The sequence below is a fragment of the Megalops cyprinoides genome, chromosome 7, assembly GCF_013368585.1.
Source record: "Megalops cyprinoides isolate fMegCyp1 chromosome 7, fMegCyp1.pri, whole genome shotgun sequence".
In the NCBI taxonomy this organism is placed as follows: Eukaryota; Metazoa; Chordata; class Actinopteri; order Elopiformes; family Megalopidae; genus Megalops; species Megalops cyprinoides.
In genome coordinates this window covers 6,293,291-6,313,200 of record NC_050589.1, presented here as the reverse complement: position 1 = coordinate 6,313,200, position 19,910 = coordinate 6,293,291, and the positions used below count along the sequence as shown (strand labels likewise).

The following is a 19,910-nucleotide window of genomic DNA, read 5'->3' as shown; positions in this document are numbered from 1 at the left end:
CGCATATGGTAAAGACACCTGCAACTGACCAATGAGACAAAGGAGGAGGAGGGCTCACTGCAGACAAGTGCGTGCGGTCGACTTTCAACATGTCAGGAGTCCACGTGAAAGCTTGTGGATGTGCCCGGACCGACCAACAACAGCTGAATGGTTTAGCTGTCCCATGACGCACGATAGAGTTTCTCTCCTTTCTGCTGCAAAAAATATAGCAGCGCTTGTGTCACACAAGTAAAGCTCCTATTTGGAAGAATTTGTAGGTAGCTTGTGTTCTTGCTAGCTGGTCGGCTGATTTACGAGTTTAAATGTGACAAAATGGATAGCTCGACTGGCTATCAGTGTTGTCAACACTGTCATGGAATGTGTTCATCTCTGAATTTACAATCAAATGGGACTGCACTTTGAGGGATCAAGTTCAAAAGCACCGGCTTGAAAGACAGGGATGCAGGCAGGCCTGTTGAGCTGGGTTAAGATAGTGTTTTCACAAAACTGCCTGTCTTGCTTTCTAGCAAATTACCTAAAAATGGTCAGTAGCACACACTAAAATATAGCAGTATATTTTGCTTGTGTATGTACGAATGTGAATGCTTATAACTCTTGTTGATGGATCATGCCAAAAATGTATATTCTTTGTAAAAGTTAAAAAGGTTGTTCTTGGGTCTAATATACGCAATCATCTTGCAAACAACGCAAAAACCACCAAAATGTACACTGTACTAGAAAATATTGGGTTTATTGGTTTAAATACCGAGAAAGGGCAACTGACAGCAAACAATAATGAAATCATTTAAAAAAGATTAAACCACACAAAATGTTGGACTCTACCATAGTTTAAATATTGGTATAGACAACATATGCACATCATTGGAAGGTAGAAAACTCTTTTTCCCCTATATAAATGTGAGTCCAGGAACCTGTTGTCTTCCACTTCATGACCTTGCAGGTATAGATCCAGGTATAAGTCAGTTTATCTTTTGGGCCAGTTCTGTCTAAATCCCCTGCAAGTAAAACAACAAAAAATTAGACCGTTCACAAAGCAGCCAACAAGGAGAGACACAAAACATTAAATCTGGAAAGTTGTTACCTGTCAGATTTGCCAGCCAAATAAGACATACTTCTGTTTCCTGATGAAGGGTTCATTTTTTGTACCTTTGGGGTTTTCTACCAAAAAATACAGCATTATTGTTTCATTAGTTAGAATTATTCTGCATATTGAGGTGGCTGCACCAATGATAAAAATGAATGGTATGGCATTTTCTTTTTGTTACAATAGACAACATGTAGACACAGACTTATTCTGACTTTTGGATATGTACAAATTATGAACTTTATCTCATGGTTACATGTTAACAAAAAAAAATACATCATGACAAAAAAAAAAAAGAAATGAACCTTTTGCCTCGGTTCCTCGGCTTGCCTATTTGGATCAAACTGCGTGCTGTCCTTTGCCTTGCCTGCTGGAAGGACAAAGAAACCAATAAGTGAGATTAATTAGATGAGGATGACTGGCAGAATAACACATGTATGTGTAAAACTGTATAAATACATGGGTGGTATATTTGTGAAAAACAGCCTTTGCTCATGGTAAAATGAACTGGCAGAGATGTGAAAATGTTCATAGCATAGTTCATTTCAGAGCCTGTAGATGATGGGTATACCAGCAAAGACTTTCAGGTCCGACTGGCTGTAGTCAAAGGGTTTGAAGTCAGCTGGAGGGGGAGGGTTTTTCTCTGCTGGCTTTTCTGTGGACTTCAGCTGTTTTTTGTTGGGTTTCTGAGTCTCATCCTGGTCACTGGGTATCCTCTCCCGCTTGTTTGTTCCCAGCTTGGTAGCCTAAAAAAAAATAAAGTCCGTTCCAGTGAGTTTGTTGAGAGAAATCTGTAGTTCAGCGCTTCCTTTAGTAAGTAGGTGGCTTCAAGGAAACAACTACAAAACAAACATTATCACCATATTCATCCTCGTTTAAAGTACATTTCTTAAAGGTACTTTTCTAAAGATAACCTGGTTTGGAAGACAAATCATAACTTACAGATGCTTGCTGACGAACGGTCATTACATCTTTTAGAGATTCCTGGTATGACTGTTGCGTTTTCTTCCTCTCTTCTGAAAGACAAAGCTTAATGATTTATGCCTATCCATAAACGTAATATAAATGTTACAGCACCATCATTTTAAGAGATCAGAGGGGGCCTTTTTAACATTATATTATTTTTATGTAAAAACTTTAAATAAGAGAAAACATAAGTGCATAGGTATATAAAAATGTGCATTTATATGCAAGTCACATACAGCAGGGAAAATAAGTATTGAACGCGTCAACATATTTCTCAGTAAATATATTTTTGATGGGGCTATTGACATGAAATTTTCACCAGATGTCAGTAACAGCCCAAGTAATCCACACATACAAAGAAATCAAAACATATATGTCCATAAATTAAGTTATGTGTAATAAAGTGAAATGACACAGGGAATAAGTATTGAACACATGAAGAAAAGGAGGTGCAAAAAGGCATGGAAAGCCAAGAAACCAGCTGAAATCTGTCAGTATTTAGAAAGCAATCCTGCCCCCTATCAGTGCAAATTAATATCAGCTGGTTTAGTCCTAATTGATGGCCTATAAAAAGATTTCTCATTACCAAGGTGTCACACAAGAAGCATCTCGTGATGGGTAGAAGCAGAGAGCTCCCTCAAGACCTTCGCAACCTTATTGTTGCAAAACATACTGATGGCATTGGTTACAGACGTATTTCTAAACTTCTGCATGTTCCAGTGAGCACCGTTGGGGCCATCATTTCGACATAAACCGGCCACAACCAGGTGCTCCTTGCAAGATTTCTGACAGAGGAGTCAAAAGAAGCCGTCATTACCAACAAAGGCTTTTCTACTATTAAATAAATTTCAGCAAGCGTGTTCAATACTTTTTCCCTGTGTCATTTCACTTTATTACACATAATTTATGGACTTATTTGTTTTGATTTCTTTGTATGTGTGGATTACTTGGGTTGTTACCGACATCTGGTGAAAATTTCATGTCAATAGCCCTGACAGAAATATATTTACTGAGGAAAAATGTTGACGCTTTCAATACTTATTTTCCCCGCTGTATATACTTGACCAGGTTAAGAAAGTGATCTCTTTGAATACACTGTCGTAGCTTAATTCATCAAAAGCTTTAAGACCTAAAGTTGGCTAATGATCTCAGCTAGAATAACACATTAACTGACAGTGTGAGGGGACTGAACTGTTGAGCTGTACCTGCAGCTCTCTGGGCCATCTCCCTGGCCTTCGCCTTCGCCTCCTGTTTGGCCTGGGCCTCTCTCTTCTGCTGCTCCACACTCTGCAGTTTCCATCTGTTGCTGATCTGCTCACACAGGGACAAACACTTGTTTCTGTTTTGTTTTTAAATATGTTTTTTTTCATCAAGTTTTTGTTTTTGCCATTCTATATCTGTATGCCTGTGCTTGCATACTGTCAGGGTAATACATTTACATGGCAGAACTAACAAATTTTCCACTCAGCCAAAGCTGGAAAAATAACTAGAGGGTAAACGATTTCCTTTCAAAAGGGTACTTGAATAATGTGTTTTTGAAGGGAGTTTTGCTCAGGGCTAACTATTGGTATTTCAATGTTACACGCTTTGGAATGGGGCTGATAAAAGAGAAGACTGATGTGACAAAAAACCCTTTTATATGCAACCTAACTTGCATTATGACTTCTTACAATACATAAAGGGGTGTTATATACTAGAAATACCACCATCTTCCCTAAATTTGACGACACTGTTTGTCATCTGACATCTGAACATACCTCGTATATTTTTGATGATGGGTCATACTTTGCATTTTTTGAGATGTGTATGTTGTTGTCCTTTGAAGGTAAATACTAAAAACAACAAAAAAAAATACATGTTAGAAATGAGAATTATGACACTCCACTGCATGCTTTTACCCGGCTGCCTGTTATCTCCATCATAACTTACCATTCTGAAAGGGTTCTCGAAGGACTCCATTATGCTGCAAGCCTTCTGCTGTGCCACTGTGAGGTTGCCTCCCTCCTTGCCAGTGTCTTGGTCCTTAAGACCAAGCAGTTTGGTACAAAGAGGACCGTCAAGGCACAGATACATTCAGAAAGAGACATGAAGATATCCAGTATTTGTAGTTTTAGTGAATGTGGCTTCTTACGTCAAACAGTGTGATTTTTGCTGACGCTACGAGACCACCCAACTCCTCTGTGTCCCTTGTCTCGCCTTCATCGTCAGAGAACAGCACCCCTTGTTTAGCCAGGAAACCTGCGGCAAGACATGCAAGCAAAGCAAAGTGAGGCTGGCTTTTCATAGACAGAACCATGAAGACCAGCACGATAGATAACACAGCTGATCCCAGGGAAGAGGTCTTACCCGGAGAGGAGAAATCGGGAAAGTCACTCTCAGAGACACGGGAGGTGTCATGAGGCCCAAACAAAGTAGACTCTGGCTGCAAAAAAAAAAAAACAATACACTATTACATCAATGCCTTTACCTCACCGACAAATTTATTCTGACTAAATTCAGAATCCTGATTAGGTACACAATGGTTTGATACAAACCAGCACGTAACAGAAAGCACTGATACATTCGTCATTCACAGTCCTTTTACTGAAACATAAAGCCCATTTTACCAACCTTTCTCTTTGGCGTCAGTCCCTTCTTCTTTTCCACTGCTACTTCAGCCTGAGGACATAAAAGCAGAAAATTAGCCTCAGCAGATGACAGTGACTCACCTTCCTGTGCCTGTAATCACTGTGACAGTGAATGAAAATGAAAAATAGCTCCTTCATTCACTCTGCCAGCTTACAAAACAACCAGTCACAATTAACTGCACCTTCGCTATTAACCTCACAGATATGCTGTGTATTGACCACATTGTCAGCCCCATGCGCTTCATATTCAAAGTCTCTCTCGTTGAAGCCATAAAGGTTCTAATTTGTTGGCCTGTTGTGATCATTTTCGAGGGGGGTGTCTATAACAAAAATATTTCATAATTTCAGGCATTTTCATAATCATCTCATTTTCATAATCAAAGGCTCTTGCACAACGAAGTACAAAGGACAGGAGGAACGCAGGTGCCAAACAAATGGTCTTAACACAGAATGTCATCTGCATGCGAACCCATTCCAAACCAGCGGCCATTATGATGCAGTCAGCGGGCGGAGCGTTAAGTCCCTTTTACGGTTGATACAGTCGGTTGATTCCGGAACACCTTGGAGCTACTAAAGCCATTAGGCAGCGCCTTGCCGAGCGTCACTGTGGAGCGTCTCACCTTGAGCAGGGGAATGTCTCTGGCCTGCTGCACCAGCAGGTGGAGCTCATTGACCTGCTGGCGGACCAGCGGGGGCACCGGGTTACAGCAGGCAATGATGCCCTGGGGCTCTCTGAAGGGGGGGGGGGGGGGGGAAAAAAAACAGAATCTCAGTTTAGCAACCACCGTCTGCAATTTTCTTTTGTTGGTGAATTTCTTTTGAAATGGAAGTATGAAGAGCATGGAGGCAATCGTTCCAAAGGTTCACAGTCAGACAAACTTACTTCGGCAGTTCTTCCGATATCTTCATCATCATGTGGTTGGGTAAGACATACCTGGAAAACACACGATCCAGGATTTCAGTACCAGACAGTGCTTTAGACTCCATCAACTACAGATCTGTCATGCATTCTTTCAAAGTAAACACAGTAATCAAAAATAAACTGCACATGCCTACCCTTCGTTCGAAACAAACACATTAAATAATGTCGATATATAATACTGATATATAACACATAATACTGATATATATAATACAATATATACCTGATATATACACATGATATATGACACATAATAGTGGATTCATGTCACTGAAAGCATCAGGAATGCAAAGGCCTCTTAGTCTGTGTGACACTGTTGAGTGCAGCCCCGTGGACACCGTACCCCGTGCTCTCGTCCTCCTGTCTGGCCAGCTTGTCCCTCCAGCCGTACAGCAGCCTAAAGGCGGCCAGCTGCTGGGTGTTGAAGGTCTTCTTCTGCCTCCTGTACAGATCCATGTACGAGTCCTCTGTGAAGAGCGGCCTTACGTATTTCTGTGTGGGAGAGTCAAAGTAAAGCGCCGTGCGGGGACACAGAAACAAACACAAAAGGCTTCAAGTGATGAGATCAGAATACGGTGCGAATGCAAAAAAGATGTTCATCTGTTTTTTTTTTTTTTTTCTGATGTTGACGTCGGATCTCCACGCCACGCTCCTGCCCGAGAGAGGCTGCCGTACCTTGAGACAGATGTCCTTACTCCTCTGCCAGACGGCCTGCAGGAGAGACGGCTGCCCGTTGGACACCTCGAACAGATCCACCCTCAGCCGGTCATAGGCGTAGAGGAGGTAGTGGGTGTCCGCGCGAGCGTACTGGAACATTTCCTCTGGCAAAGGCCTGGGGAAAGGAAAAAATAAAATAACAGCAGATGGCCTTCAGTGTCGTCTGTTACACCAAGCAGAAATCTTCCAGCAGCGATGTGGAAAAGTGTCAGTAACTGGAAGGGAATTCACATATCATTTTAAACTAATATGAAATTAAATTACCACATGACCTCATGCTTTCCCATAATCAGCACAAAATAAACATATCATGAGATACCACCCCCATGACCCGACAAAGGTCCAGTCCAAGGACAGCTGACGGATTTTAAGTTATGGTTCAGGTTAAGAGATCCCCCCAAAAAAAAGGACGGGTGGACTCTGGGTAACCTTATTCTCCAGTCAGCCAGCTGGTAGCGCTTGTCCGAGTCCACGTTGCAGTACAGCTTCAGGATGTGGTCCAGCGAGTGTCTGCCCAGGTTGAGGGAACGAGCTGCCTGGTGCGTGTCGAACATGTTGACCACGTACAAGCCGAAGTCCTTCTGCAGCCACTCGATGTCCGAGTCGGCACCGTGGAACACCTGTGAAAAGTCACACGCACAACTGACCAATGAGGATGGAGGCTTTGCTTCCCAATGCTATGGCTATGCAGTGGCACTTACACCAATTACTGTAAAGGCAAAGACACAACTGACTCCTTGAATGAACAACCTACACATATAATGTTAAGAAATACTAGACACAGGAATGGCAGCAACACAACAAAATGTGTTCACTGTACAGAAGAAAAATCTGTAGCGGTAAGAACCTTGACAATGGAGGGGTCCGTGAAAGTCTCATTGAGGATGTACATCTCGCTACGCAGTTCCAAACAGTCAACGATGAAGTCCTCGTCTCTTGTCGAGATTTGCATCAGGCAAGTAATGCCCAGGAAACTTCTGTAGGAATGGTGCTGCAGAATGTTAAAAAAACGGACACGGATTAATACAGTCTACAACAGACCTTTCTTCTCCAGCCACACATACTCTTTAGTGCAAAGACGTACCTCCAGATCTACCGCAAACTCTGACATCTTTGCAAGCTTCTCATTGAGCGCCACCAGGTCTTCCAGTGTGTCTATGAACTGACACTTGGTCTCGGAGAGGGGTCTGTACATCTGGAATATAGTCATCAAAAATGAACGGCTTGGCTTAAACATCATTCAGTCCTAATTTACTGGACCCAAAAATGACAATACTACAATACTCAATACTGAAATATTTGTAAAGAAGTGAACATTCACAAGGTGCTCAAAAAGCCTACCTGGGGTTCAGGTTTGGCTAACAAATTCTCCGGTATCGAGAGGTGGTCCAATTCGTACTGATAAGGGTGTGCAGACCTGATGGGACAGATGACATTAGTTCTCACTGAAAGCTGTCATAAGGTAGAGCTGCAAAAAGGGATTCCTCATACACAGCCTGCAGGGCCACCAAGGGCAGATCATCTTACATGTCTTCCATGTGCTCCTGTGTTCTCTGCTGGTGGATGAAGTCAGCCAGAGCTGCAGGGACATCCAGATCCTCCGGCCTCTCCTGGCGGATGTGTTTATCAGTGAAATCTATGAGTCAAAGACAGCAACAAATGTATAGAGGCATGATGGGCTGTGATGCATTTCCTTTTATCAAAGACAATTAAAATGATCAAACCACAGGGGAGGCTTACATTACATTACATTCATTTAGCAGATGCTCTCATCCAGAGTGACTTCCAGCACAATGACAGGAAGCTTACATGAAGGGAGTGGCTTTATGGCGTTGGGCTTGACGAAGATTTTGGGCATGAACGGTGTGTTGCTGTTGTCCACCTTCTCCCTGAATTTCAGCTGTGGCCTCTGGATGTTCTTGGCATGTAGCAGCCGGAAGGTCTCAGAGCTCGACCCTCGACCCGAGTCTCCTCCCTGTTCAAGAAAAACGGCACGATTGAAGGTGCAACATAATTTACTTTAAAGGATGAGACTTATGTGCTACCAGGATTGTCCTCTCTGAATGCATGTCCAAAGAGCTTTCAAATGAAAAGAACCTCGCCCACCAGAGTCATTAAAGGGAATATGATTTAACCACTGGACAGTTACACTTTTAGTACTATCACAGTTCCACTGATGAAGGCAGAACACTTGAATAGTTTAACCCTTTAACCTCATCAATATTCAAACCACAGAGTGTAATTATTTTATTAATCTAATCACTAAACAATAAGGAACACCTGTAAACATCCACTGAAAATACATTGAGATGGGATAGATGTAGGGTTTTTCTCAATCCTTGATTAATCTGACAGTCTTGTCATTGTTAATCTTGACAATCCAAATGAAACATGAGAAAGGATGTCTGGCCCTGTCCTTTGTGGGCTCACCCTGCGATTCCAGCTGGACACAATGGTCTTAGGAGGCTGAAAGCCAGCAGGCATGATTGGCTGCTGGTTCCTGTTTACACCCGAGGCCTCATCCAGCAGGATCCCCTGGACAAAAACACATCAGTCACATCAATATTAAAGACAATTTATCTTTCTTTATCCATGATAAGTTGCATGGAATGAAACAGCAAATCACATTACATTCATTTAGCAGATGCTCTTATTCAGAGTGACTTCCAGCACAAGAAAACGTAAACCAGTGTATCTATTCAAGTTGATGAGCAACAGTATCAGACCAGACTAACATCACTCTCAGACCAGTGAGTGTGAGCACAGCACTATTCAAGCGCTACCTAAAGTTAACTTGTGCTACCCGGAAACCAGAAAGAAAGAAACTAGAAACTAAAGGAAGCCAAGTACATACATCAACAGTCACTTGATCACAGATTGTGATACGATACGTAAATTAAGTAGCAAGGAATACAAGTGTTAGGGTGCGGGGATTGAGGTGGGATTGATCACAGGCGTTAGGAATTGAGGTGGAACCAATATGCAATCTGAAGAGGTGGGTCTTCAGTCTGCATCAGAAGATGGACAACGATTCTGCTGTCCTGAAGGAAAGTACATTCCACCACAGGGGGACCAGCGCAGACAGGAATCACTGAGAGGAGTGACCAAGGTTGCAGAGCCGAGTGATCTGGCCGTTACATACGGTTTGAAAACCCATTGTAGGTATGAGGGGGCTGTAACATTCACTTTACTGGTGTATGCCAGCACCAAGATTTAGAGCTTGATGTGAGTTATAATAGGAAGCCAGTGAAGTGAGGTGAGGAGGGGTGTGAGCTGACTACATTTAGGGAGATTGTTAATGCTAATGTTTATGTTAATGTGAAAGCTTAGCGCCCCTACCACTTTCTCCAGAATGACGTCATTGGAGTCCACCACCAGGTCAAACCGGTCCTCCAGGCCAGTCAGTTTGTTGCGGTCTCTCATGTGAGCCCGGCAGCCATGGTGCTGCATTAACAGGCTCATGCTGCCAAGGGTAGGCAAAGACAAACATTATCAGAAAATGCCTCAATACTGCTGCACATTTAAGGTTTTTACACTGACATTCTTCTAGAACCAAGCCCAGCAGTTTCTAGCAACTGCTCAGCTTTTAGATAACTAGTCAGGTCAATTTCTGCCTGACTGTGATGCAGTATATACTATCTGCGTAACATTATAATCGTGCTCACCAATGCAACAGCCTGTCTCCCTGGGTTTCGCAGAACTCCTGGAACCCTGGGAAACTGCGGTAGAAGTCATACTCATCCCCTGCTTGCGGGAGGTTGGCAGACGCTTTTGTGGCAGCAACGACCGTCCCCAGTCCATACTGAAACGAAGTCCAAATTAAATCAGTTAGCAATTAGCTACCTAGCTAATCCTCACGAGGCAGAAAGCTACCTCCACTACATCTGGTCACTGAGATCTGGCTAAAAAGACCTGCTGCGGTTACGCCCTGAATCTAGGTCTGATAAGCCAGCAAGTTGGCTCGCAAAAGAAGTTGGCTTGCTGCGATGTCATGATGGAAAGGTAGCTACGTATCTAGTTAGCTGGAAGTGTAAACATGCGTTAGCTAGGCTAGCTGGCTAATGCTGAGAGTCCCACGTTTGCCTGCTACCACTGATCTTGTTGTACGAGTAAAAGTATAACACCGTCCCTAGCTCGCCACGTTATTTGACGAACCTTCACAAATGCATCGACATCCTTAAAACCAGGACAAAAGTCGGGGCGCTGCGGCTCAGGTTCTTCGTTTGATGATGAAGTATTATTTTGTTGCATTTCTCGCACATCTTGCCCCGACGCGTCCATGTTGGATTTGGTATCAACGCGAGAATTGAGCGTGAGATGTTCTGGGATAGGTTGGTCAGGTAGCGGAACTAGCCACGTAGCGACAGAGAATCGAATAGACATGCAGCGAACTGGCTAAATTAACTAAAACGGTTGTAGATGTATTTGTATTACAGAGTAGAACTTTAATAACAAAAAAGTATTCAATAACTAGACGTATGCTAAATGAGTGCCAAAGGATCTATGTACCGATGGGCCTCAATTAGATGTGACACCCTACAGGCAAGGTCTGTTGGGACAAATGGCACTAATTGAGTCAATGCATGCCTTTTATGTTCTTTATTGCGGGTTTGCAATGATACGGCCTATAGACCGACAACAGACCTACATGTTATTATTCTTTAGATCATAACTTTACAGGTGATTTAATCTTTCATAGGCAGTTCTACAGGTGCCAATAGGGATCATGCTATTTTTTTTAAAGATACAGTTGTCGGGGTTAGTATAGTAAGCGATAGAGTATTGTATTTACTGTGTTTATCAGAGCTGTTTGCAGTTGCAAATGGATGTATTCTTTGAAATTCAGTGCAAAGTATTACTTTGTTAAGGAGCTAGCAAAGTGCAGAAAACACGCCGGTGGAATGACGTGTTAATACCGTGAGGATAAGGAAGGGGGCGCCCGAGGACTCAAATCATGTCCTGTGCCGGGGGCTCCAGTCACGCTCCGCTAGGCTTTTAGTCGTGACTACCATATACACGTCAGCGTGAAGTGCCGGGTGTGCAAGGATATTAATTACATTTATTCATTTGGCAGATGCTTTCATCCAATGCTTGTGACTTACAAGCGAGGTGCAATTATACTGCAAACTGAGATGTAGATGCAAATTAATCATCTACTACTGCCTTAAAGTGAACCTGTCCACGAGTGGAAAAACATCAGTTAAATTCCTTACTCTTCATTTTACCCGTTCTGATGAAAGACGCAGAAACCATAAATTCCGGCAAATTGATGAAATGCTGTCTCCTTTTAAACACCAAAATTCTATTTTAAAATGACTGACCTGTAATCTGGAAACAGCAAATTCATTTGTGAACTCAAAAAGATGACGACTGTTATCTCTGAGATCTGAGATCTGAAAATTCTTTGTGCATGTCTTGTTAAATATACGTGAAACTAATACATACTGCGTTCATTTAATGAGTACCTCCTTGTATTGGTTTGTTACAAAATGTGTTTTAAGATGTGGTGACGTTAAAATCACATTCTCTTGCGATCACATTGCCCTGAAATCCTTTAGAGTTTAAAGGGTTCTAAAACGCAAGAATTACCCCGATGCTCCGGTCAAAACTGTGTAGTCGATTTACACACAAATAAAGGTAAGCATATTAAATGCATTTGCAGCTATTATACCAAATGAAATGCGATTAAAAAAAATAAATAAATAAATAAAACAAAACTGCAGACATTAATTTTGAATACATTTTATTAAACACACAAAACAATGATTGCCTTTTCTCTATTTATTGCCAAAGAAATCTTACATTGCACCAGATCAATATGTTAAATCAGACACTCTCATTGATATTGTATACCACCTGCTTATATTTTAGACTGACTTCATTAGGAGATGAAAGTCGGATGCATTTCAAAATGTCACATTAAGAGAGGGCTCCTCAGGCTGTGCGGCAGAGTCTGGTTACAAACATGGCTTCTGTAGAAAGTGTTAGTAAATGGTGAAGACGCTAAAAGCACATGGAGAATCGAGGACCTTCTCTACCAAAATGGACACCTGGAGAGAGATGACAGGCAGAATGTTAGCAAGGATGCACAGCACATAATGCAATATAAACTCTTTTAACACAGAAAGAAACTATGCACGATTCATACTGTATGGACATATTTAGACTTTTGCTGCTTGAAGAGAAGTTTCCCCTCTTTCACTACGGGACAGGGGGAGTGCTCACCATCCAATGTAGCACTGGCACAGGTTCTCATGTGATGTGGCCTGCTTGATCAGCAGCTCCACCTGGATTGGCACGTCCAGTGTCTCGTCGTGGGAGAAGTCACGTCCTGATACGGGGACACGACACAACAGTCAGCTGTCCGTACCGCTAACTGAACTGGTAAGAGAGTTCACTCTTATTGTATTATCATGGGCTCGACAAGGAGCGGACCACACTGGTTCCTGTACTACTGGAAATGGGAAGCAGTGTGGTGGGGTGGTAGGAAGCAGGGCTCATAACTGCAAGGTTGCTGGTTGAATTCCCTGCCGAGGCACTGTTGCTGTACCCTTTACCCAGAATTGCCTCAGTAAATATCCAGCTGTATAAATGGACACCATTGTAACCTATGTAAGTCGCTCTGGATAATAGCATCTGCTATATGACAATAATGTAATGTAATGGAATGTTCTTCAGGTCGGTGTTCCATTGCACAACTGAATCAATAACTGGGTTAAAATACTGATGCCCATACGCTCAAGCACATCAGTGTTTCACCTTTCTGACAGACAAAAATGTGTGTAATTCTGGTAACACGGGAGCAGATGTGCCCTTGGTCTGCACCCTGCATTCCTGCCCACTGTCCAGCACTCACCCGTCAGCTTGTCTCGCACTCGGTTAATGATCTGGATCGCTTTTTTGTTCAAGGCTTCTGGCTGCACAAGGCCGTCTCCAACTGAAAGAAACAAAAACATTTCGGAGTTCTCACCTCGTACTCGTGGCTGGTGAAATCTAGAGAATTCTTCCGAGCACAGAAGTGGGAGCACACAGACCGTACCAGTGTTTCTACACAAACTGTCACCCCACTGATTAATTACTGAGCAGAACGCCTCGCTATGAGTGTGGAATTTTCAATTTGCAATTCAAGGAGTAATCCCGTTTTTTTCTTTGTTGGTTCACAAACACAATAACAAACCCTGAAATTGAATTTGTTGCTCTCAGCTACATTCTCACACTGCATTTAATGATTTATGTATGAGGTAATTTTTTTTTTGGGAGGGAAAAAAGGAAAAAGGAAGGAAATGAGCGCGTTTTCCCCCCAGGTAAAAACATCGTGCGAACTGTGACATGCGGCAGAGAGATGGAGGCACACTCACTGAAGGAATGAATGGATTCAGGCACCGTGGTTCCTGGTTTCTTGTGTGTGGTTTCCCCCAGGTCTATTCCCTCCAGGGCCTCTGCAATGAATCACACACAGACAGAGAGGTTAGGTTTAGATATGCGTATCCCTCTCACAACCCCCCCCAGCTCCCCCACCTTCCCCCTGGTACTCACCCACTGACTGCCCTGCAGTGTAGGAGTCTGTCCTGGTCCTGGAGCGCTTGTTCCCTTTGGTGTTGGCTGAGGAAGGAGAGGAAGACGTCATCGTCAGAGGTCACAGTCTAATCAGAAGCACACTGCCGGGTGTCCCCTACGTCCGCGCGCTGGCAAACTGGAGGAGGCTGGCCCTCCGTTTTAAAAGGCTCAGCAGCGAGAGCATGTTTTATTTGGTCCCGCGTGATTATTGAATCATCTCTGGCTGAGACCAGATCTTTAAATGAGTGTGACTGCTGGTCCTGACCAACGCCAGCGTGCGGCTGGAAAAACAGGGGTGACCTACTGTCCATCAGCCTCCAGTTGAGCAACGGGTCGTAGACAAAGGCCTCCAGCACGGCCATGACGCTATCCCTGTGCTCTCTCAGGACCTCCATCACTGTGTGGCACGTGATCCTGTAGTTCCCGTCCAGCCCGGTCACCTGACCCACCGCACAGCAGGAGAGTCATGTGACACTGTTCCCGTGACCTCACCTCAGAAAAATGTGTCATTTCCCCCTTTCCGCTGTGCTTCTGCCGTTACTGTGAGCGTCCCTTGCTTACCTCCATGGCGTTTGTCAGCATTCTCGTCAGCCTGAATGGAATCTTCTCGGGGAATTTCTCTCTGGTCATGGCAACCTGGTGGACAGAAAAAAACAGAAGCAAAAGTAGATGTGTGATGTATAGGTGTGACCCAAATTTGAAAACCAAGCCATTGCAAACTTGTCTATGTAAATACAAAAATAAGAAATAAAACTTCAACACTCACTTCAAAGCAATCACCAAAGTCGATGTGGAGGATCTTCCCGCTCAGTCTGTCCAACATGAGGTTGGAGGGGTGTCTGTGGATTCAAGTTAGGCAGAAGACGGGGACTCATGAAACGCAGCTGTGTCAATGCCAGGCCATTTCATTAAATTCACTCTGTTTGGTTTAACCGATGGCACCTAACTTCCCCTCGCAGCTTTGCTGTGAATAACCTCACCTGTCTCCCAGTCCCAGGATGTAGCCCACCATGGACATCACAGCCAGGGAGCGTGTGTAATTGGTCCGCCTGTCAAACCACACCTGCAGAGAGAGAGAGAGACTGTGTTTAAGACGGGTTTTTGCGAGGGTTGGGCATGGTCACGGTCACTGTTCACGGTCATGGTCCAGGACTGACCTCTGAGCTGGGGCTCTTCAGCCAGAGCAGCTTGGCCAGGTCGTCTCCCGCCGTGTTGTTCACCGCGTGCTCGAACACCTCCACCTTCTCCATCAGCGTCAGGTGGTCATAGTCTGGCGCCATCTGCAAGGAGGGGACTGTATTACTGCGGTGCCAAACCCTGTGACCCCCTAAGCCCTGGGGTCCACAGGCTTACACATAAATACATCTACAAACAAAAGACTAGTGTATGAACAGCACCTTTTCTTTCTATGACTGTTAATCTCTTTACTGAGCAGTTTAAAGGAATTGCATGACTCAAACTGCCTTTGTACATTGTTTCATTTATACAAAAGGCAACATTTTTGATAATCAAATATTTGTCCTGTTCAAACCATACTGAGGTTGCAAAATACAGGGTTATGATTAAGGGTGATTAATGTTGTTGTTAATGGTGCAGGCACTCCACTGATCCTGGATCAGGATATAAATTTAACACTAAATGGGTGGGGTAAGGATTTTGGGGTGGACAGCCTGACCTCAGATCTGTTACATTTCCATTGGCACAGCCTACCCTCAGCATGATGCGGTGCTCGATGTTCAGCAGGATCTTCTTCTTCTCCCTGTAGTCCCTGATCAGGGCGTGGAGCGTGTCGCAGTGCGGCACCCAGCCAATCAGACCCGAGTTTGTGGACAAAGGAATCACCGCATAGCGCTGGATGCTGAGGAAGACAAAACCACGGACACGTTAAAAACGCAAGATGATGACAATACAATTCTTGTACGTCGTTACTTTACATTACATTATATTATTGGCATATAGCAGATGCTCTTATCCAGAATGACTTACATTGGTTACAATTTTTTTTAAATGTTATCCATTTATACAGCTGGATATTTACTGAAGCAATTGTGGGTTAGGTACCTCATCCAAGGGTACAGGCAGCAGTGCCCCGGCAGTGAATCGAACCGGTAACCTTTTGGTTACAAGTCATGCTCCTTAACCACTACACTACACTCCCGCCCCCTATATCATAGGGATTTCTGGTTTGTTGTATAATTATATGCCCTTAAGTCTGTTATCTGCGCATCCCTGTGAGGTACGTACCTGAGGTTCTTGCGCAGGGAGGCGGGGTCATTGGCCAGCAGCGTGTTGACCAATCCGAAGAGCTGCATGACCCTCTCATCCTGCCGCAGGTCCTCGTGCCCCTTCAGCAGGAACATGAACTCGTGCCCGTTACTGCCTGCAGGGGGCAGAGAGGAGCAATATTGCGCACGTGAGAGACCGTACCATACGGGAATACATGCGCAAATCGCATTTTACATGTGACATGCTGTAACACAGCTGGGCACCCTCCGTATGCCAGGAAAAGCATCCATGCTCATGGCTTGTTTCTATCACAGTTTTACGGTGTTAAATAATACTAGTGCATAAAGTAAAGAGAAAAGCAGGGTCTCTGTGGTCTCAGGGATCGTATGAGTAACCCATCTCCTCATAAAACTCCAAATATTTATTACCCTCCACCACTGGATTTTAACAGAAAAACGTTACAACTTCATTAGGAGCTCTGCGTTGAGCTCGCTGCCGGAGTTAATGACTGCGGAGGGCACTCGGTGGGACAATGATTCTGTTCGCGTCCCGGGTACACCAGACGTCATGGGACCGGGAATGAAGTGAGAATGAAAAGGAAATGCACTCTGTACTTCCAAGAAGTGACTGCAGAGGCTTCATTAGGCAGAGGGGAGCTTTGCTGGGTCCGCTCTGTCCACTGCACCGCACGGGGTGCTGGCCACACGGCAAAGCCACTGAGGTGCATCTGGGTTTCGGCCCAGGCCTGGCACCGCGACAAAGCTCAACGTTAACGCTCACGAGAAACGAACACTCAGGGCCGATAGCCTACTCCTGCTGAAGGCAAAGCAACACCCTACAGAAACCCTGCGGCTGGAGACCTGGACTACAGCCACACTGCCCTGTTATAGCCCCAGAAGAGAAGGCAGGAGGACTGTGAGGGGAAGGCATTCCTCGACTGAGTATCTCCTGTGATCTCATCGAAACGGAAAAAGAGAGTGGTTATTCAGAAACGCTGCAGAGAGAGAAGAGATGTACTATCCAGGACCTCACAGGGCAAGTGTTTTTATGTGATAAAGGTGCAGGAATATGCAAGGTGCTGTATTTTTTTAACAGACACAAAGCAAACACAGCTGCACAAACAGCACATTCATAAGCGCAAAAGGCAAAGAATGAGATCATGTGTTCCCTGTTGCAGGGTATTTCCAAACCTCCTGCCCTTATGTATCCATTAGCGCAATACCTCGTTTTATTGCTTACCAATAATTTAATCTGCTTTATTAAACATGTCAGTTCCCCGTTTCTGAAAACGGCAATAATTAGTTTCTGGAGAGAACACGGAGCAACGTTACAGCAACTGCAGCAGCACCTGTCTGTCTTATCAGAGCCAGCAGAGAAGGCCTACCAAGACACTCTTCTCTCTTCAGGCGAGCCAGCATTACATCATTAACCTTTGACTAGTTTTACCTTGACAGTTGTTACCTTGTTAACAATTACAGCTGTGGAATGCGACTTGGAGAAAAAGGGCGGCCATATCTGATCAAATGACAATTCAAAATTCAGATCAGTCATGACATGGCAGGCTTTGTTCACGTACCCCTTCTGCTACGAGACTATACGGCGAGTCTAAATTTAGGTCGGTCGTGACAGGATCAGGTTGTGTAACCCTTTCACTGCCAGACCGGAGGCGCTGTGCGTCTCCCTGGCCTTACCCATGATGGTGAGCTTGCGGGGCCTCTGCTTGGAGGTGATGACCTGCAGGGAGGGGGCGATGGACTGGATGCGGATGATGGGCTGGTTGGGATCGTAGGTGCCGGGGACGGCCAGCTCCAGGTCGCGGCACATCAGCAGCTTGGGGGAGACGTACTGCAGCTCCAGCGAGGTCAGCTGAGGACAGAGTCACACGTCAGCGTGGCGCGCCACCCGCGACGGCGGTGCGGCTTCCGCCCCTCCGCCGCCGTCACTCCGCGCCGGCCTGTTTGGCTTGGCGCGCGTTGGCGTTTCGTGTAAAACTCAAGGAGATGGCGGGGCCGTGTCGGCCCGGCACCTGCAACAACACTCGTTAAAACACGCCCCGGTCAGTTGCGTAGGAACCGCTGTTCATTGCAGCCCCCCCCCGTTGGAAAAGGGGAGGTTTATTGCTTGCGTGTTTCTTTCAGAGATCGCGTGGATCGGCCCCAGGGCGAGACAGCATGCCACCTTATTAATCTCCTGTCTCAAAAAGTCTCCAGCAGCAAAGCTGGCACACTGCACCGAGTAACACGTTTAATACCCGTGGTGAATGACGAAGGTGAACTCCAGGACGGCTGGGTACGAGGTTACTTAATACCCAGATACAGGGGGGGCAGAATGCTCCGTATCCCGCAGGAGTGCTGTTTGGGGAAGGTGCCGACGGGGCGCGGTGGCCCCCCCTCTCACCTGCGGCAGCTGCTTGGAGATCCTTCTGAAGACGTGGTAGTACAGGTCCCAGGCCTGCGTCAGGTCCTTCACGTTCCCGGACCGCATGTACTTCCTGCACCAATCCTGCGCCTCCATCAGGTCCCGCCCATACGCCTGCAGGACACGCCCACTACAGTCAGCACCGCCCTCACCGGGCCAGCCGGGCCAACCACTTCCACTGCTCTGCTTCTCCAGAACTTCAGGAAAAATAATTTTTCCTCTACTGCTCAACAGTTTTTATATACAGTTTATGACAGGGATTGAATAGCGTTAAGCTCACACTCACTGGTCTGAGAGTGTTGGTTGCCTGGTCTGACACTGTTGATCATTTAAATTGAATGGATACACTTATGCTCTATTGCAATGTAAGTTGCTCTGTATAAGAGCGCCTGCTAAATGCACGTAATGTAATGTAATGTAAAGTGTATTACATTACATTACATTACTATTATTTAGCAGACGCTCTTACCTAGAGTGACTTACATAGATTACAGTTTTTACATGTCATCCACCTGGATATTTACTGAGGCAATTCTGGATTAGGTACCTTGCTCAAGGGTATAGCAGCAGTACCCCAGCGGAGAATCGAACCGGCAACCTTTCAGTTACGGACCCTGCTCCCTACCACTATGCTACACTGCAGCCCCGGTTCTCTGAATGTGCATGAAGGGTGGAGATGGAGAGAGAGCAGAAGAGGCTGACCTGGTTGAAGGAGGTCTCTTTGAGGGTTTGGGGACCCCTCTCCATCATGGCGTGCAGGGGCTCCAGCACGGCGAACATGCCCTTCACGTTCCTCTCCCCGAAATAGAGGCGGGACGCCTCCTCCAGGCCCTCGTGCCACATCTCGTGCCACAGAATGGCCACACGGATCAGCTCCTCGCTCACCTGCGGGCACACGTACCGTTCAGCGCACGGCTCGCTGTCACCTCTCTCACAATACTGTCACAGTGTCCCAAATACTGCTGCGTGAAGGGGCAGTATTTACAAATAACCACTACTGCACAGCGACCACTCCTTACACCACATTCCATACACCATTTATCAGTAACCTGATCGCACATTTATGTATATATCTGTTCACGTGTATCTGTGTGTGTGTGTCTGTACGCATGTATGTATGTGCGCATGTGTGTGCCTGCATACGGGTGTATGTGTGCATGTGTGTATGTGTGTACGTGCACACTGGTGGACCGTAGCACCCGTACCATGATGGCTTGCTGCACCAGCGTATTGCAGTGCTCACACATGTTCTTCAGGATCTTGTTGGCGGCGTTGTGGCGGGCCGTGGTGGTGGACTTGGAGGCCACAGTGAGCGGGTAGATCAGAGCCTGGGAAAGAAGGAGCGAAAGAGGAGAGAAGACCATCACTACTGCCCAACCCACTCCACGGAGCA

The 19,910-nt window shown here is 45.3% G+C and overlaps 2 protein-coding genes across 4 annotated transcripts in view; both read right to left on the bottom strand.

Annotated features, from left to right (window-relative positions):
• Window positions 1–740: 740 nt before the first annotated feature.
• Window positions 741–10,601, bottom strand: exosc10 (exosome component 10). 2 transcript variants are annotated; one of them, XM_036533421.1, is made up of 25 exons: window positions 10,472–10,601; window positions 9,982–10,118; window positions 9,656–9,779; window positions 8,747–8,851; window positions 8,126–8,291; window positions 7,844–7,952; window positions 7,658–7,733; window positions 7,401–7,511; window positions 7,164–7,307; window positions 6,746–6,936; window positions 6,275–6,431; window positions 5,943–6,091; window positions 5,561–5,611; window positions 5,298–5,409; window positions 4,661–4,708; window positions 4,397–4,472; window positions 4,182–4,288; window positions 3,980–4,072; window positions 3,808–3,882; window positions 3,256–3,361; window positions 2,027–2,100; window positions 1,656–1,830; window positions 1,390–1,454; window positions 1,082–1,158; window positions 741–995 (listed from the first exon to the last, which is right to left on the bottom strand). In XM_036533421.1, the coding sequence occupies exons 1-25, from the start codon at window positions 10,595–10,597 to the stop codon at window positions 965–967; spliced, it is 2,685 nt and encodes an 894-aa protein (XP_036389314.1). In that variant the 5' UTR covers window positions 10,598–10,601; the 3' UTR covers window positions 741–964. The 2 variants fall into 2 exon arrangements, with proteins under 2 accessions (XP_036389314.1, XP_036389315.1); XM_036533422.1 differs by having other exon boundaries at window positions 1,390–1,451.
• A 1,489-nt stretch (window positions 10,602–12,090) lies between these two features.
• The window catches only part of mtor (mechanistic target of rapamycin kinase), a 102,412-nt gene continuing 94,592 nt past the window's right edge, over window positions 12,091–19,910 (bottom strand). For both annotated transcript variants that reach the window (XM_036534475.1, XM_036534476.1), the window contains 16 exons: window positions 19,723–19,845; window positions 19,220–19,402; window positions 18,497–18,631; window positions 17,791–17,965; window positions 16,118–16,253; window positions 15,584–15,731; window positions 15,031–15,153; window positions 14,854–14,936; window positions 14,640–14,712; window positions 14,435–14,509; window positions 14,178–14,313; window positions 13,853–13,918; window positions 13,675–13,755; window positions 13,173–13,253; window positions 12,542–12,647; window positions 12,091–12,366 (listed from right to left, as the gene is read on the bottom strand). In XM_036534475.1, coding sequence (XP_036390368.1) covers window positions 12,351–12,366; window positions 12,542–12,647; window positions 13,173–13,253; window positions 13,675–13,755; window positions 13,853–13,918; window positions 14,178–14,313; window positions 14,435–14,509; window positions 14,640–14,712; window positions 14,854–14,936; window positions 15,031–15,153; window positions 15,584–15,731; window positions 16,118–16,253; window positions 17,791–17,965; window positions 18,497–18,631; window positions 19,220–19,402; window positions 19,723–19,845 — 1,740 coding nt within the window. In that variant the 3' untranslated portion in view covers window positions 12,091–12,350. The remainder of the gene's footprint in view (window positions 12,367–12,541; window positions 12,648–13,172; window positions 13,254–13,674; window positions 13,756–13,852; window positions 13,919–14,177; window positions 14,314–14,434; window positions 14,510–14,639; window positions 14,713–14,853; window positions 14,937–15,030; window positions 15,154–15,583; window positions 15,732–16,117; window positions 16,254–17,790; window positions 17,966–18,496; window positions 18,632–19,219; window positions 19,403–19,722; window positions 19,846–19,910) is intronic.